At 49.8% G+C, this 18,412-nt stretch overlaps 1 protein-coding gene across 1 annotated transcript in view; it reads left to right on the top strand.

Moving 5' to 3' along the window:
- The window catches only part of SLC2A9 (solute carrier family 2 member 9), a 75,912-nt gene continuing 57,500 nt past the window's right edge, over positions 1-18,412 (top strand). Inside the window, exons 1-7 of the mRNA XM_056855118.1 lie at positions 1-112; positions 1,527-1,628; positions 2,972-3,671; positions 9,813-9,936; positions 13,701-13,861; positions 14,955-15,079; positions 15,990-16,135. Of these exons, the coding sequence (XP_056711096.1) occupies positions 1-112; positions 1,527-1,628; positions 2,972-3,671; positions 9,813-9,936; positions 13,701-13,861; positions 14,955-15,079; positions 15,990-16,135 (1,470 nt within the window). The remainder of the gene's footprint in view (positions 113-1,526; positions 1,629-2,971; positions 3,672-9,812; positions 9,937-13,700; positions 13,862-14,954; positions 15,080-15,989; positions 16,136-18,412) is intronic.

An 18,412-nucleotide genomic window follows, 5' to 3' on the forward strand; every position in this document is an offset into this window, starting at 1 on the left:
ATGAAGGCTTTCCCTATCTGTATCGTGTTCCTGGGACTCAAATGCTGCTGCTCAGCTGAGTACCAGAAGTACTATTCCTTCCATGCAAGCACATGCTCAGAGGTGGTTCACAGTAAGTACGGTGGATTTCAATTTCTGTCTTTATGACTGGGACCACCACGCACTTTACAACAGGCTCAGCTCTCTTGCTGGCAGCCTCCAGATGAAAATTACCTCATCCCCACATCTGTGGTTTTCACACTTTCCAGACCAAGATGCCACTTTATTCCTTGGCATCAAGCACATGCTCCTGGAAGTCAGGTGCAACCAGTCATGTGGCAGGACTAGGGGCTGGAGTTCTAGCCTCAACAGCGAGGTGGAGGATTCTGTACCACTTGCACACACAGGGCACCGGTGGACAAACTGGCAGACATTGGCTGGGCCTGGCAGCGGGGGTGAGAAGAAAAGCACGTTTTTGAGGGAGGGGGGGAATCTGTGAGCCTTTTTGTGCTAAAAAGGCAGTATTTCCACCGAAGCAGTTTCTGAATGGTTTCAACCCTCATGTAGCTTTTGTTGCCATTGTGAATGCAGAGGCATTCCCCAGTTCCATGAGAAACAACCCTAGCCCTTTTCATAGTGGAGATATAAGGGGGAAAGCATATCTATGTAATGAAAAGGGCTATGGACTTTTTTAAAAAGCTGTGAATTCAGAGAAACCTCAGAGATCATTAAAACATTATAGCAATGTATTAGCTGGCAATTTTTAAAAAAAGCAATACTGGGGGAAATGGCTGCAGTGGGGAGAGGCAAGGGCAGGGCAAGCAAAAGTCCACATCTTCCTGCCCTCATGACAAACATGTTTTTAATTATTATATTTCCAAAACTACTATACCAAACCAGGTTTGGGAAAAATCACAGCAAAGCAGGAAACAGCCTGGGAAGTGGATGATCAGGGAACGGCATCATGGGGATTCTCCCACTTTGGTTTCGATGTCAAACTCCAGCAAAACTGGAACGGCCTGGCCTCACTGTCCTATGGAAGCAGGCGGCCTAGCCCCCTCGCTTTTATCAGCACGCATTAGCAGCAGGGCCTTCCAAAAAGCCCCCCAAAATAACTGCAGCTGTATGAGGGGCAGGGCTCTTTGACCCACTTGAGGGTCATGATCTGTGGCCCTGGAAGGTCTGGCTGCTCTCGCAGCTGTTCTCGGATGCTGCCCTTTGTCGTAGGCTGCTCTTAGGAGCGAGCACGTGCTGCAGCGTTTCTACGTCCCATTGCACATTCAGAAGCTGCAAACCAGCAAAATGTGTGTGGGGGTTAAACCAGCTCTTGTGAGAGTCCTCATCCCCAACACGCCACCAGACCCAGAGACCCTCCTTACTTAGCTGGGCTTGCTGTGGCTGGGAGCTCCAGACTGATCTTGGTAGGCGTGCCATTTGGTTAAAGATGTTTAGTTGATGAATGTAAATCCATTTGCATAGACAAGGTGCCTTTTGATAGACTCTGTCTGACCCGGGTTTGTTCTAACTTGTCTTGGGTGTTCTGCCAGTGTGCAAGCAAAGCTCTTCCCTGCCACTCTGCCATTCCCTGGTGTGCCCGGGTTCTGGCATTCAGGAGCAGTCTCTTGGGAACAAGCCCATCCATTATCCAAGTCAGTTCTTGATCCCAAACATCAACTAGAACTTGGCCAGATGAGCTAGTGGTGTGGGTTGAAAACGGCACAGGAATTGGTTTTTATATGCCGACTTTCTCTACAACTTAAGGTAGAATCAAACTGGGTGTCTGTTGTGGGGAGGGGAAGGGAAGGAGATTGTAAGCCGGTGACTAACCCAAGGTCACCCAGCTGGCTTCATGTGTAAGAGTGGGGAAACCAAACTGGTTCACCAGATTAATGTCTGCCGCTCATGTGGAACAGCGGGGAATCAAACCCGGTTCTCCAGATCAGAGACCACCGCTCTTAACCACTACACCATGCTGGCTCTCACCACTTGGCTACTGATTCGGCCCCATAGTTGGCATGGCAGCCATGAAGTCCTGAGCTGCACCTGTACAGACAGTCACAGCGTGGAGACTGAAATCCCCCAGCCCCCAAAGAGGAGAGCTGCTCCATGCCCTGGGTCTGCTCCATCACAACCCAGCACCAGCTACAAGCATCAGCTACAGACAGTTCATGCAGTCAGGGGTGGGGATTGGAGCCCTGGGTATCATGGTGGGTCCGCCTCCGCCTCGCTCCGCCACTGGGCCCGGACTGGTGCTTGCCAGTCAGACTGCAGGGGCAGAGCCTGGGGCAGGCTTAGGGCTCAGCGTATGTGAATGACTCCCCCCCACCTTTGCAATCTGAGCTGCCTGAATGGCTGGATGGTGGAGGCGTTGCCTTCTCTTCCCACACTGTAAAGCAATCCTGCCAGCTCAATTTGCAAAAGGAAAAAAACCCATTAGATAAACACGGAAGGAAAGAACCGTCAGGTGTAGCTGGCCTGGCATGCCCGTTGCAGAGACTCCGCTGCTACAGCCAGCCCCAGCCTGGGAGTCTGGGTGCTGGAAACACTATTTCCTAAAGCTCTTCAAAGGGCATTATAGCACCATAAAGTGGAGGTTAGCAAGGCATGAATAATTTTATGACTTCATTTATACACTACCTTTCTCACCAGTGGGGACCCACACCAGCCTTTTTCATTCTCCTCTCCTCCACTCTATCTTCACAACAACCCCACAGGGTAGGTGACGCTAAGTGTGCGGCTGGCCCCAGGTCACCCAGCGAGCTTCCCTGAGTCTGGGTCTCCCCGGGGGCTAGTCTGACGCGCCCCACCCACTAGGCCTCACTGGCTCTCAAGCGCAAACCTCTAGCAGGAGGGTCTTGACCCCCGAGCGGGAGCAGGCATACCTGCACGGGTGCATACGGTCAGTGAACAGGAGCGCACGGACTCCCCTCCCCCAGGACCAGGAAGGCCGCCCTTCGCCCCCGCGGGTCTGGCCCCCGTCCCTGCCCCACAGCCGCCGCCGCCCCCCTTCGCAAGCAGCAATCCCCCGACCCACCCCTCCGGCCGTCCACGGGGCCGCGTTGCACAAGGCGCGGCGCCCGACACGTGCGCGCGAACAAGCGGCGCCTTGTTGGGCCGGCCGGGCGGGCGGCCAAGCGCGACAGGCGAGCCCGCTCCGCCGGGGGGATTCCCCGGCTGGTCCGGCCCGCCCCCTCGGCTCGGCTCGCCCAGCCAAAACCCCGCCGCCGGCAGCCGGAGCCCAGGCGCGGCGCGCGGAAAGCCCGGCGCGGGACCCTGCTGGCCGGCCCCGGCGGCTCCTTCTCGCTGGCCCGGAGCCCTCCGCCCGCCCCTCCGTCCGTGCCTGGCCTGGCCTGGCCCGCCCGTGGGGGCGGAGGGAGGCGGCCTCCCGCCATGGCCAAGCTGGTGCCGCTGCTCCCGGCGGAGCGCAAGGGAGGCGAGCCCGTAAGTAGCCGGGCGGCGGCTCAAGTCCCCCCGGCTCCCGGAGCGCGGAGGGGGGCTCGGCACTCTGGGGACGGGGCGTCAGGGGAAACGCGCTTTGCACCTGCGCAGGAACCCGCCGCCCGGCTTTTGCCTGCGGGCCCCCCGCAAGGGAGCGAGGCTCCGCAGAGGCGCGCCCTCGGCTCCGGCGGGCCTGGGGGGCGGGGCGCCGGGCGCCGGAGCGGGGCACGACAGGACAGGACAGGACAGGACAGGTGTGCGCCCAGGGCCCGCCGGGCTCGCCGCCGCCAGGGACTGCTTGGCGGCCGCCGGGAAGGCAGGCCGCGCGTCGCCCCCCGCCCCGGCCAGCCCCGGGCTAAAAATACTGCTGCTGCTGCTGCTGCTGCTGCTGCTGGGGTTGCGGGGGTGGGGGCAGCGCTGCGGCCGGTTATTATTCGCCTGGGAAGCCGCAAAGGGGTCAGCAAGAGTCCCCGCAGCCCGGCCGGGCAAGGCGCTGCTTTGACGCCGCCCCCTCCCCAGGGCTGCCGCTCTACCTGCATCGGGGCTTTGGGCGCCCCTTTTCCCCGCCCGAATGGCCCGCGCTCTGCACGGAAAGAGAGGGCAGAGCTGGGGCAAGTGCAGAAGAGCGCTGGCAAGACGGGCAAAGGGTCGGAGCCCCTTTCTCCTGAGGAAAACGTGGAGAAGCGAGGGAAAAGACCACAAAGGGGAGCCACGGCAGAGGTTTATTAAAATGATGCAGGGGGTAGAGAAAGCGGATAGAGAGAGCCTTTTCTCACTCTCCCCTAGTGCTAGAATGCAGGGGCAACCCAATGACATTTTGAGAAATAGGTTCAGGACAGAAGAAAGGAAATACTTCTTAACTCAAGAAGTTAAAATTACACTCTGGAATTCTCTGCTAGCGGAGGTAGCGATGGCCATGAGCATAGATGGATTAGACCAGCTGCCACCACGGCACAAGGATCTACACCATGTTACTGGAGCTGTGGCAATCATTTTGTGGCTGGCTCCGCCTCCCGAAGCAGCCATTTTGTTGCTGTGCCCACCATGCTGTGTCAGAATCCCAAGTGTGCCCACCCGCTCAAAAAGGTAGGGGACCCCTGGATAGACAGATTAGAGAGAGGACAGCACCATCAGTGGCTATTAGCCATGGCGAGTAAAGTAACCTCCACATTTGGAGGTGGTGCGGCCAGAGGCCTTGGCCTGCATGCTCTGTTTATTGGAAAACTGAATTGGGGAAGAATGTTAAACATTCCTCCCCCTACTCTCCAGCTCTGATCTTCCGAGAAAACTCAGTTTCTTCCTCTTTTGAATTAGGGAGAAAAATCAGTTAGGAAATCAGATCTGTTGCATCATGCATGACTGGGCTCTTGGCTTTCTTTTGAGGTGCAGCTACAACTTACTCCTGTGCTTGGAAGGAAGTCCCACCAGGTTCAATGAGGCTGCTTCCCAAGTGTATGTATTTCATAGAATCATAGAGTTGTAAGGGACCACCAGGGTCATTAGTCCAGCCCCCTGCACAATGCAGGAAATTCACAACTATCTTCACCACACACACCAGTGACCCCTACAGCATGCCCAAAAGATGGCCAAGGTACCATCCCTCTCATCATCTACCTAAGGTCATAGAAGCAGCATTGCTGACAGATGGCCATCTAAAAGTAAAGGTCCTCTGTGCAAGCACTGGGTCATTCCTGACTCTTGGGGTGACGTCACATCCCAACGTTTACGAGGCAGACTTTGTTTGCGGGGTGGTTTGCTAGTGCCTGCCCCCAGTCATCTTCCCTTTACCCCCAGCAAGCTGGGTACTCATTTTACCGACCTCGGAAGGATGGAAGGCTGAGTCAACCTTGAGCCGGCTACCTGAAATCAACTTCCGTCAGGATCGAACTCAGGTCGTGAGCAGAGCTTGGACTGCAGTACTGCAGCTTACCAGTCTGCGCCACGGGGCTCCTTGATGGCCATCTAGCCTATCCTTAAAAACCTCCAGGAAAGGAGAGCTTACCACCTCCCGAGGAAGCCTGTTCCACTGAGGAACCTCTCTAACTGTTAAAAAATTCTTCCTAATGTCTAGACCAGTGGTTCCCAACCTTTTTTTGACCAGGGACCACTAGGACTTTTTTGTTCGGTGCAGGGACCCCAAGGTTCAAAATAAAAATTCAGAGAATTTGAAAGTAAACTTTAATCATAACTGTTAGTTAAACATTAAACTTAGAATAATATTTGAATATGTATTTTTATAATAGAGAACTTTTAATTGAAAATATTAATTTATTATGGGTTTATAACTTTGTTTTGCGGACCTTAATTTAGTTTTCACAGACCCCTGGGGGTCCACGGACCCCCGGTTGGGAACCAGTGGTCTAGACGGAAACTCTTTTGATTTAATTTCAACCCGTTGGTTCTGGAGCAACAGAAAACAACTCGGCACCCTCCTCTATATGACAGCCCCCTGCATCCATCCCTTGCTTGTTCTTGTCCTTCTCCATGTTTGCATTCCCTTCGTTTAAGATTGTATACTCTTCTTTGCTGGGATCTTTTCTTTGGTGGGAGAACATGTTATTCTAAAGCCCTGTGTGTACACTAACACCCATTACACAAGTTGGTAATAACAGAATCATCATCATAGACAAGAAGAAGAGTTGGTTTTTATATGCCAACTTTCTCCACCTTTTAAGGAGACTCAAACTGGCTTGCAATCTCCTTCCTTTCCTCTCCTCACAACAGACACCTTGTGAGGCAGAGAAAGCTCCAAGAGAACTGTGACTATTCCAGGGTCACCCAGCTAGTGGAGGAGGTCGGTTTGCCAGATTAAAGTCCACCGCTCATGTGGAGGAGTGGGGAAGCAAACCCGGTTCTCCAGGTTAGACTCCACTGCTCTTAACCAAAGCCTTCCCCTCAAAATCTTACAGTGAATGTGTAGGAGACTAAAGGCTAAAAATGAGAACGGAATCCCCCATTGTTCAAATCAGACTGGAACCTCAAAATAACTAAGTGTAGTCCTAGTTAAACCCTTCTGACACTAACAGTGTCAGTGTAGTGGTTAAGAGCAGCAGACTCTAATCTGGAGAACCAGGTTCGCTTCCCTACTCCTCCATATGCAGCCTGCTGGGTGACCTTGGGCCAGTCACAGTTCTCTCAGAACTGTCTGAGCCTCACCTACCTCACAAGGTGCCTGTTGGGGGGAGAGGGGGAGGAAGGCAATTGTAAGCTGCTTAGAGACTCCTGAAGGTAGAAAAAAGAAGGGTATAAAAACCAATTCTTATTCTAGCAGTGTGCAGGAATGGCTGTCCCTGCTCATACCACCCCTGCTTTCTGCAGCATTGCCCTTTACCCTGACACTGGCAAGCTCTCCCCCCTTCCCAGCAGACCTACATTTAAAGGATGCCGTGGAGTAGCTGGGAAGTAGGACCAAAAAATGCTTAGGAGCTAAAGGCAGGGGCTCTGCTTAGCTCAGCCCCCTGTCCAGATTGGCTTTGGGTGGAGTGTCCACATGGGAACTAAGTTTCAGCACGGCACACAGGACCGGGGTGGACGCAGGAGAGACACAAGGGTAACGCAGAGTGTGCTTAGGCCCCCAGTTTCAGCAAGGGTGTGTGCGAAAATGTTCATCTGCCTTCTAGATTGTTGTCAAGGATGATTCAGAAGATACATTTTATCACTGAATATATGGGGAAAGGTTTGAATCTGATAAAATGCCGTGCTATTATCACAGTCAATGTGTGGGCTTTACGCTCGGATAGTGCTCGGCTGAGTTCATGGTTACCTGCCATCAGGTAAGCTATCAACACACTTCTTAGTAGTCTTTGCCCTGCTCTGACTGTTGTTGTTTGGATGAGAAAGATCACTGTGGTGACAGGCATGTACCGGTAAATCGACAATGAAATTCTAGTACTGGGGAACAGTGAAGAGAGACAACTACAGCGGAGTTGCTGTATGACCAGCTTTAACAAGGGCCAGAGGAAAAGTGCCCCCATCTTGGGCCACTTACCAAGAACGACTCATATTTAAACTTTTTTTTCTCAAATCACCTCTTGGGAAATTCGAATGTTGCGATTATTAGAACTCATCTGAAACTATCATACAGTAATTTGAAATAATCTATGGTAAGCAGAGTACGCGGGTTAACTTGGCTGGCTGGCTGGCTGGCACATGGACTAGCCAGGGAAAGTTCTGCATGGGATCTTTTAAACATGGTGGCATTGGTTTAATTGGGAGAAGGGCGGGAGCTGGTAGGCTTTATACTGAAGGCATGTGCCAAAGTTCCCATACAAAATAACAGGTTCCCATTTGGCGTGCCAAGCCTTTTATGACTTCAGAGAAATTTCAACCAAATAACAGCAACAACAATATGCCCTGGTGAAAAAATATCTGTATACCCCACTGTCTATAAGCCTTGATTGCTAGATTAATAGCTAACATTTTACAAATAAATAAGGGTGCACTTTTATTAAAGAGCACACTTGGGTTTTTTTTAGGCTGTTTTGGATATGGGGTTTGTTAGTGCACAATTAGGTTCGATGCAAGAGATCTATAGAGCCATAAAGTCAGAAGGGGCCTTCTAGCAATCTAATCCAGCATAGAGTTGGGACAGCGCAGGCTAGTTTCTTGAAAACCTCCAGTGAGGCTCCCCACCCCCCACCCCCCACCCCCACTGCAAGACTGGTCACACTGTTAAATGACTTCCTTGGTGGTCTCCCAAGTGCTAAACGGGGCTAAAGCTGCTTAGCAGCCAATATCTGACAAGATCAGGTTAGCCTGGGCTATCCAGTTCAGGGTGTGCATTTCCTTAGACGTTAGAAAATTGTTTTGTGCCTCATGCAAATTAAATGCATTTAATTAGTTGAATACATTAGTTGACTATTTTCGTAATAAATCGCCAACCATAAATATAATGCCTGTAAACACTGCGAAGAAAATTCTTCAGCTCCCTCCTCCATGAGACGAGCTGTGTTGCCCTCCTGGAACTGCAGCCCACAGAGAATTAAGCCAAGCACCTTGCAGAGTTTCAGTGCATGGAAATATATTGTTTCAGATGGCTTTAGATTATCAAACAAATTATACTGGTATATTGTGGTATTTTGTACTTCTCTGGAATGTGAGCTTTGCACAGTTTATTTCATTTATCTATTTTCTTCATATATATCCCACCTTTTCCCCCATTGGGGACCCTAATCAGTTTACATTATTCTCCTCTCCTCAGTTTTACCCTCACAAGAACCCTGCAGGGTAGGTTAGACTGAAAGTGTGTGGCTGGCATAAGGTCATCCAGCAACCTTCCATGGCAGAGTGGGGATTTGAACCTGGGTCTCCCAGATCCTAGTCCAACACTCTTGTCACTACATCACAGGATTCAGTTTTCCAGTCTGTTTTCAAAGAGTCTCGTTATAATTGCTGGCTGTAATAACTGGAGAACGGAAGGTGTGACCTGGGATTTAAGGAGCCATCCCTTCTGGATAGGGAAGCCCTCCCCTTGAAGGATCTGGTTTGTAATCTGGGGAGGGGGGCTCCCAGGCCTACTGTTAGATAAGCGGGCAGCGATCCCTTTCACCAGCTTCAACTGCTTAACCAGCTGTGGCCTTTCCTGGGCAAAAAAGACCTGGCCAGTGTGGTACATGCCCTGCTTACATGTTGACTAATTTACTACAAAGCGCTGCACATAGGGCTGCCCTTGAGAAGAGTTCAGAAATTTCAGTTGGTACAGAATGCTGCAGCCAGGTTGTTGACCAGAGTGGGTCGTAGGGACCGTATCACTCCAGTCTGGGCCCATCTACAGTGGCTCTCAATTTGCTTCTGGGCACAATTCCAGATGCTCTTGTTGACCTTCAAAGCCCTGTGTGGTTTGGCACCAACATACCTGAAGGACCACCTACTCCCTCATGAACCTGTCTGACCATCATGAACCCCTTCGGAGGCCCTGCTTCAGGTCCCCCCGCCTTCTGAGATTTGGTAGGCGGCAACCTGAGAGAGGGCCGTCTTGGTCATGGCACCAAAGCTCTGGAACTCTCTCCCCAAGGAGATTTTTCTGTCACCTTCGGTTGCCATCTTTCACCAGCAGATGAAGACTTCTTTGTTTGGTTTGGCATTCCTTCAGTGATCCCTCCTTTCTGCCCAATAATTGTTGTTTTTATGTCTTTGTATGTATTTTATTGTTTGGTTTATTTGCTTTAAATATGTGTTGGGGGAGAGTTTGCTGGTTTTGAAAACTTGGTTTTATTATGTCTGTTTTAATTTTTAGGAACCTTAGTGGACGTTGTGAGGGCAGAAAGTTGGGATATAAATTTTGTAAAATAAATATAATAAACTCTAGCAATATTTTAATTTTAAAAAACACAAGCACGCGTGTGTGGTTTGTGCTTCGTTAAAATCCAGTCTTCTCTCCCCTCTTTTATGAACAGCATTTCTGTATTGATTCCATTTCAGGATTGGTCGGCCAGCCTTATTGTTGCTGCTTTGGCCGGGGCCTTTGGATCCTCCTTTTTGTATGGCTACAATCTGTCGGTAGTAAATGCACCAGCCAAGGTGAGTGAATAAATGTTTCAACATCGAAGCCCACAAGAGGGCACTGTTGCCACAGAGTGGCGCATGGTTAGAAAGCAGTGGCCGTTGTAAACAAATCAATATATTGATAGGGTGGGAAATGGTGATGCTCACCTGTGGCTTTCCTGAGCACCGTTCCCCACTATGGCACCTGCACCATATTTCAGGAAAGTGTGGTTGGCAGGTGGCTCCCACCTTGAAACAGCTGCCGCAGGAGTAGGGTTGCAAGGTTGCTGGAACCAGCTGGCAACTGCCTGTCAGTCCAGCAACCTGCTTGGATCGGCGGCCGTGCACAATGTCCTTACATCACTTCTGGATTTAGTCCCGGAAGCACCGCATCAGGAAGGGGCCTTTTGTGATGCTGCACTTCTGAGACTAAACCCAGATGTGTCGTAAGGAAGTCATGCGCAGCCACGCGCACGCAACCACCCACCCCCCAAAACCTCCCACCGGTGAAGAGGGAGGACCCGGCAACCCTACGCTGGAGGAACAGAAACCTGCATGCCTCCCTGAGGTGCAGGTCTTATGCCAGGGATGGATGTAAATGTGGCTCTTTGGTTGCTGATCATTGCAGATGTGAGCCACAGAGTATGTACTGCTCTGATAACTGATCTCCTGCCCTTCCACTCAGCTGAGTGCCAAGCCTACCTCAAGCCATGGAGCTATGAAGTCTCTTTGGGCTGAAGGAAGGCCTCAGACTTAGTTGAACAGAGTAGTGGGATACAAGCCAGTAACGTTGCACATTCCATATGTTCCTGAAGAACCGTAACTCCACATGTGTACCAAGCCACGTAGGAAGGGACTGTGGGGAGGGGCTGTGGCTCAGTAGTAGAGCATCTGCTTGGCATGGAGAAGGTCCCAGATTCAATCCCCTGGCATCTCTAGTTAAAGGGACTAGGCAAGTAGGTGATGTGAAAGACCCCTGCCTGAGACCCTGGAGAGCCACTGCCGGTCTGCGTAGACAATACTGACTTTGGTTCAGTATAAGGCAGCTTCATGTGTTCATGTGTGAAATGCTTCTCCATGGCACTTATAACACACTGCTAGGATGTGGGAACAGGGGAGCACGCTGACATACAAGTCAGTTCTAGTTCTTGACATAGCTCTGTCGAATGGATAGTAACGGTGTAACGCGCTAAAAATCACAAAAACAGCATGCAAGCTGTCCCGGGTCGTCCTCACTCCCGGGCTCCCCGGACACCCCGGTCCCGGCCACAATAGATGGGAGGGGGGAGGCAGACCCCCAGAGGCCCCACTCACCGGGGAAGGAGCCAGGAGCGGCGGCGTGCAGAGGCCGACCCGAACCTTTTCCAAGTGCCCCGGTAAAGGGGCCGGAGGCCCCCGCGTCCGACAGCGGGGAAGGGCCGAGCCCCGCGGGCCGGGCCCAGCATCCGTGGCGGCGTTGTGGGGCGCCCGAGCCGGGGGGCGAATGGAAGCCCCGGGGAAACGCCGGAAGCCCGCCTCGTGGCTGACGAGGAGAGGGGGGCCGGCAGAAGCCCGGGAGACGCGGGCGGCGAACGGGCCGGTGTGGCTCCCGCCCCAACGACCCTGGGATGGTCGGGGTGGAACGGAGGGAGGGGGCAGATGGACCGGATCAAGGCAGGCGGTAGAGCTTGAGCCAGACAGCGGCGGGGCCCTCACCCGCAGGCGGGACGACTGGGCGGAAGAAAGCCAGGGGAGAGGGAGGGGTTAGATACAGCCTCGGATTGAGGCAACTGGGGGAAGCACAGGTGGGGGAGGTCTATAAAAGCGAGGTGGGTGGAGGCCGATGAGGATGGCTGGAAACGCTCACTTCCTGTGTCTGAGGAGCAAGCAAGCTGGCCAGCTCAGAGGAGGAAGGGTCGTCCTCCTCCGCTGAGTGGTCTGAGGCCGAGGAAACCTAGCTGAAGGGGGTTGGGTTCACTCAGGAGGCCCTGCCTCAGGGACAGTCCCGCCTGCCGGCGCAGCAGTCCCGGCTGGGACGCGACACAAGCTTTCAGGTTCACCAGAACTCTTCTTCAGTCAAGATGTTGACATAACCTACAAAGCAAAGTGAGGGAGAGAAGCAGATGGAGCTCGCCAGGACACAAATGCCCCAAGAGAGCGGCTGGTATCACTCTGTGAAATGGAGGAAGCGTTTACCAACTGAACGAGGTTGGATTGTGCTGGTGTGACAAGATGTCAGGTCGCAGCTGGGCCTGCAGGTGCCAAACAGCAGTGGGTAGTCCTTTTTATCTACTTTTGTGGAAGCCCCCAAGCTCTGCACACCTGCCACCCCTGAGCCTCTGGGTGCTCGTTCGCCCGTGTGCATGTGCTGTTTTCAGAGGCATCCCCTGTGCAAGAGAAATGTAGGCCCTGACACAGTCTCGTTGCTTTCTAGATCAGAGCCTTGAACATGAACGGGCAGAATGTGGAAAGGCAGAAACCACAGCCAAAATTAAGGGGGCCTCCCCGGGGGGTGAAAAAATCATGCTTTTGGGGCATAAGCAGATTGCAGAGGTTCCTTTTGCCAATGAAACTGGGTTGTTATAAGGCTTCTTCAGAGCAATTAAAGTGAACAAACAAACTCTTCTTGGAAGAGAAGCTGCAAGAGAGACCTTCAGGGCTCTGGCTGATGGTCACGCGTAATGAGGTTGTGAAATGCTGAAATTAGTCACAGCTGAGTTGTATTTATTGCACACCTTTGATCTTTACCATTTGCCCTTTGCTCTTAGGTTGAACCATTACAGGCAGGAACAATTTATCCAGTGAGAGCTGGCAGTACGTACAGACTCAGCCTCCAAAGCAAAGGCCTGGCCAAGCACTGCCACACCTCAGGGGCATAAGAACAAGAAATTGGTGGTGCTTACATAGCTGTAAGCCTTCCTCTGAACAGATAGCTCCTCTCTGCTCACTTAAATTGGCAACAAAGCTATAATATTAAGAGTCTCATTGTCAATTTAGGTGAACAGCCTGTTGGTTGTGGGTGGGGCTAGGGTTGCCAGCTCTGGGTTGGGAAATACCTGGAGGTTTGGCAGATGGAGCTGGGTGAGGTCAGGGTTCAAGTAGGGGAGGAACCTCATCAGGATATAGTGCCATAGAGTCCACCCTCCAGAGCAACCATTTTCTCATTGGGAACTGATCTCGGTCATCTGGAGATCAGTCGTAATTTCAGGAGTTCTCCAGGCCCCACTTGGACTTTGACAAGCCAAGGTAGGGAATAGAGTGTGTTCATGCTGAGCAGGGCAGGGGGGGTGTCAGGCATTGTTCAGCACTTTTCACTTGGGAGGAGGGATCGTGGCCTGAGGAGGTAATTTCAGCCACAAATGAGGATCTTTGACACAAATGTAAAAAAAAAACCCTAATTGAGAAGTATGCACAGGACCAGCTTTCGATTTGGGATTTGCGATTTGGCAGACATTAAACTTGGGGGAAAACAGTATTCACAAAACTTGGGGAAAACATGATGGGAGAGCGAAGCAACTTCTAAAGGTCAGAAAATGCATGCATAATGAAAACAAAGCCCCAAAGTACTGGGGGCTTGATGGCGACGGAAACAACCCCCTTGCATAAAAGGCCCTTCTCTCCTTCCCATCCACCAAGTCTTAAGTTTAACATGCTTGTTTGTTAGAAATACATATTCCATTGAAAACAAAGATGATTTAAAATGAAAAATATCCAATTTAAATAAAAAGCTGTTTTAACTTTTAAAAAATGGTTTAAACATGTTTAAAGGTTTATTTTTATCCTACCTGATTGCCATCTTGATTGTTATGCTTTTCTTTTAGCATATCAAGAGCTTTTACAATGAGACTTGGGAAAGAAGATATAACCAATCTATCACCGAGGACTCAGTGACCCTGCTGTGGACTATATCAGTTTCTATTTTTGCCATTGGTGGACTTATTGGTGCTTTGATTGTTACTCCAGCTGTCAAATATTTTGGTCGGTAAGCAAACTACAAATATTTCTGTGTTGCATAAGCTTGTTTACTCGATCACTTCTGGTTGGTTGGTTGTTGGTTTTTTTGCCGCCAACTTATGGTGATCCCGTAGGGTTTTCAAGGCAAGAGATGCTCCAAGTTGGTTTGCCATTGCCTGCCTCTGCATAGCAACCCTGATCTTCCTGGGTGGTTTCCCATACAAATACTATCCACAGCTTACCCTGCTTACCTTCCAAGATCTGACAAGATCAGGCTAGCCTGGGCTGTCCAGGTCAAGGCGGTGGATTGTATAACTACCTTTTACAACAAATAACATGCCTTCCTTCACAGGCTTGGTACTGTCACAAACACAGTTATGGCTATAGTTAGCATTAAGTATGTAGGCATTGCATTGCAGGCTCACGGAAATGGCTAGGATGCCCGCCACACACATGCATTTAGTTCCCCATGCTCAAGAATGCGTGTGGTGTGTGTCTCTTATTCTACATGTTTTTGAACAAAGGAGAGTGTCAGATATCAGTAAGTGACACTGCATGGGGGAATCAGTTGTTCAAAAGAACAGAAATCAGAATTTCCTTTGGAAATGCTTAAAATAATACTTCATATTCCAGCTAGCGTGTAAGAGAGAGATCAGCAATAAGGGAAAAAAGCCACAAGCATGAGTGAGGATTTTTACACTTGTCCCTTTGTCCCTCTGATTCTCAGGAATTTTTCTGTCTCTGCTTTTCATCTGGTTGGTTTACCTGGTTCACCTGCTAGGTATTTCAGCTCCTTCAGTGTGGAGGGCCTCCAGAATCTACGTTTCCCAGGTGTAACTCTCTTGCCTTCATGGTTCAGAGCTGTATGTCTGTAGGTAGAATTGCACACAACCAGAAGTACCTCATAAAACAGCCTAATAAGATAGAAGCCTCTTAGTTGAATTCCTGGGCCACCACTGGAAAGGTCCTGTCTTCGTTCCCCTCCCTGCTCTGCACATGGGGACACAGCGAACAGGGCTTGAGAAGAAGAAGAAGCTCTTAAATGGTGGGCTGGACAGTGGAGGTGAAGGTGGTCCTTGTATGTAATGTGTATGTACACATATGTATTTATTTCCTTTCAGAAAACGTACACTCCTTCTAAATAATGTATTTGCCATTGTGGCTGCATTTTTAATGGCATTTTCTCGACTGGCAGGATCCCTCGAAATGGTTATTCTGGGACGATTCGTAATGGGCATTGATGGAGGTATGGTTTAACACCCGTGCTGTGTATGCTTGAGAAATTTATGCTGGTCAGTGCTTTTTCACAGGCCTGATATTTCAGTGGAACTGGGAGAGACTGAAGAAGAATAGGCAGGCCTAAATGCTTAGAAATGGAATCTGTTAGTACCAGTAAAAGTCTGAATTCTGAATGAATTTTCTGAGCACAGGATCTCTCTCTGTCTCTGTCTCTGTCCCATTCCAATAGCGTGTGCAAGAAACCTCTGGGGCTGTGCATGAGCTGGCATTTTAGAATGCTGGGATTTCAGCAGCCAACTGTTTGCTTGAGGAACAGGTGGAATAGGCAGGGGTGTAACGGGGGGCAAGGAGGGCAGCAACTGCCCCCGTGGCATGCAGAGAGGGTGGCAGAACTGCTTCTATAGGTGCCTCTGTGCCACGTAGGAGAGGCAGTTCTGCCACCCTCTGCATGCCACTGGGGCGGCAGCTATCCTCCTCGCCCCACCAGCTACGGCCGGGTGTGTGTTTGCGAATCCAGCCCCCAGCTTCTTCCTGAACGGGTGGGATTCTAGCTTTTAAAAAAAATGGTCGGCACAGTCCTAAGTGTGGCCTGTTCATTTGATACTTGAGTTAAAATGTATTCTGAACTCTCTTTTTTAAAGTTATGCACATTACTATGTGCACCCCAAACACCAGGGTTCAAATAATCTTCTGAAGCTACAACAACATCCTCATTTTGTATTTCAGGAAATCTCTTTTACTTTATTGCATTAATTTTTTGTCTAGGCCAGGGTGGGAGAACCATCCAATAGACAGGGTTTTCATTTGGGCAACAGTCCAAATATTCTTGTTTGATCTCTGTGCTTCTTCTCATTTATTAGATTTTAAGGTTGTTTTTGCTGCAAAAAGTTGTCTTTTCCCTCTCTTCTCCTTCACAGGTATATCTCTCAGTGCTCTCCCCATGTATTTGAGTGAAATTTCACCCAAACAAATCCGTGGATCCTTAGGGCAAGTTACAGCCATTCTCATCTGTGTTGGTGTCTTTGCGGGACAAGTTTTGGGGCTACCTGAAATATTTGGGAAGGTTGGTAAGATTCTGAATTGTACTTTTATGATTAAAGAAGCTTGAGGTATTGCACAAAGCCCATGCTAGATTTGCAAACATACTTCTTTCTAAGCTGTTCAATGTGGGGCCCGATCAATAAAGGAAGAAGGAAGACACAGAAGTAACATCTGTCATTTTAAAAAGGAGGGGGGGTCTTCTCCTGTCTGGTCTCTGGTAGCTTCTTGCCCTGTTCTGCACAAAGGCCCACTTTGGGAGTTACACATCTGGTGGGCAGAGTTGCTGCATCGGTTCTTGTAGGTTATCCGGGCTGTGTGACCGTGGTCTTGGTATTTTCTTTCCTGACGTTTCGCCAGCAGCTGTGGCAGGCATCATCAGAGGAGTAACACTGAAGGACAGTGTCTCTTCAAGTGTAGCAGAGTTGCTGCACTTGATCTAGATCCAGCTAAATGTGGCTGTTCCTGTGAAGAGAGCCAGCGTGGTGTAGTGGTTAAGAGCAGTGGACTCTAATCTGGAGAACCGGGTTTGATTCTCTGCTCCTCCACATGAGCAGCGGATCTGGTGAACCGGATTGGTTTCCTCACTCCTCCACATGAAGCCAGCTGGGTGACCTTGGCCTAGTCACAGCTTAGCGCTCTCTCAGCCCCACCTACATCACAGGGTGTCTGTTGTGGGGAGGGGAAGGAAGGGTGATTGTAAGCCAGTTTGATTCTGCCTTAAGTGGTAGAAAAAAATCAGCATATAAAAACCAACTCTTCTTCTTTTCCTCTTCCTCCTAACTGGCATCCCCGGTTGATGTTTTGACAAGAGCTACATGCTTGCACACAGCCTGAATATTCTGTTCAGGGCATGTTTGCTTGCCCTGTTCCTTCCATCCTCTGAAGTCTGCTTCCCCAAGTGTCTGTCCCTCAGGACTGTGTTTACATCAGTTTATTACTAAGGAGATACACAGTGCCATCCTAAGAACAAGTTCCTGGGGATAAGCCCCATTGAATGCAATGGGACTTACTTCCAAGCAGATATGCTTAGGCGTGCTGCCTTGGTGATGCACGTTCAGATGACAGCTAACCAAAATCTGACCCAAGTCATGCCCAATTTAATGGCATTGACTCTACAAATGAGGTGGTGATATTTTCTGACATTCTCTGAGACTTGTGTTCTGGACCTGGCTGTCTGCTCTCAGCTTTCTGAGAGTTAGTAGAGCCGGAAGGGGAGAGGCATTAAAGGAATAGCTGGTACAGATGGGAATAAAGGCAAAGGTAAAATCGTGGGCATTCTCACTAGGGAGTTTGAGGGTTTAGTTTGGAATGCCTTTCTTTTGAGTACTTTAACTGTGGGGGTTACCGCACTTTGTATTCCCAGCGATGTATTAAGAGTTTGAAAATGTTGTAAAAAACATTGCTTTTAAAGGGTTTTTGGATACCACGGCTTATAAATGGTTGGAAGACGTCTTCACAGCTAAAGGCGCCAAACAAAGTGTTAACAGTATTTTTTATAATGTTTTCAAACTCTTAATACATCGCTGGGAATACATAGAAAGTGTGAACAGTATTTTTTAAAACATTTTCAAACTCTTAATACATCGCTGGGAATACAAGTGCAGTAACTCCCTGTAATTTGTAGAAGGTGAGAGGGAGTAGTTTTTAAACAGAATGTGGATTCTGTTAAGTGTGGCTGTTCTGTTTTATAGGTGTGGGAAAATATATAAGATCTGCTTCAGAACTTAGGCTGGAATCTGATGATAAGTTTTGAGAGTTGAAGGTGGTTTCCCAGAAGCCTCCTTGCCCTTGGCATAAGCACCCCATCACATCCACTTTTCTTTGGGCCCACTTTGGTCTCTGGTCACGTTAGCGGGATCTTGAAGCGAGGTCAATGCTTGCACAGCCCATCTTGACCAGAGGTGATGGTGGAGTGGGCACAGAATGGTCCCTCTCTCATGCCGCTTTCTGTCTTGAACCTTAAAATAAAGCTGGTTTTGGATATAGAAAAACGAACATCATACTTTAGCTGCAATCAGTTGTATGGCCATTTGGGGTCACTATTTCATTGATCTAATGGAGGCCATTGTTATCATTTAGCTTTATAAGCGTGATGCTTATGTTTTTATTGAAACTTCCAGAGATTTTATGTAAAAATAAAATGGGGGAGCATATTGAACTCCTTGGGGGGGGGGGCAAAATAAATAAGACAAATTAAAGAGCACATTTAAACCTAAGTGGGTAGAAAAAGAGGATCCCCCCACGCCATTCTGCATGAAGAAACACCTTACCTCTGTTTAGGGGGGAGGCAGATCCCCAC

This window comes from Euleptes europaea, chromosome 9 (genome assembly GCF_029931775.1).
Source record: "Euleptes europaea isolate rEulEur1 chromosome 9, rEulEur1.hap1, whole genome shotgun sequence".
In the NCBI taxonomy this organism is placed as follows: Eukaryota; Metazoa; Chordata; class Lepidosauria; order Squamata; family Sphaerodactylidae; genus Euleptes; species Euleptes europaea.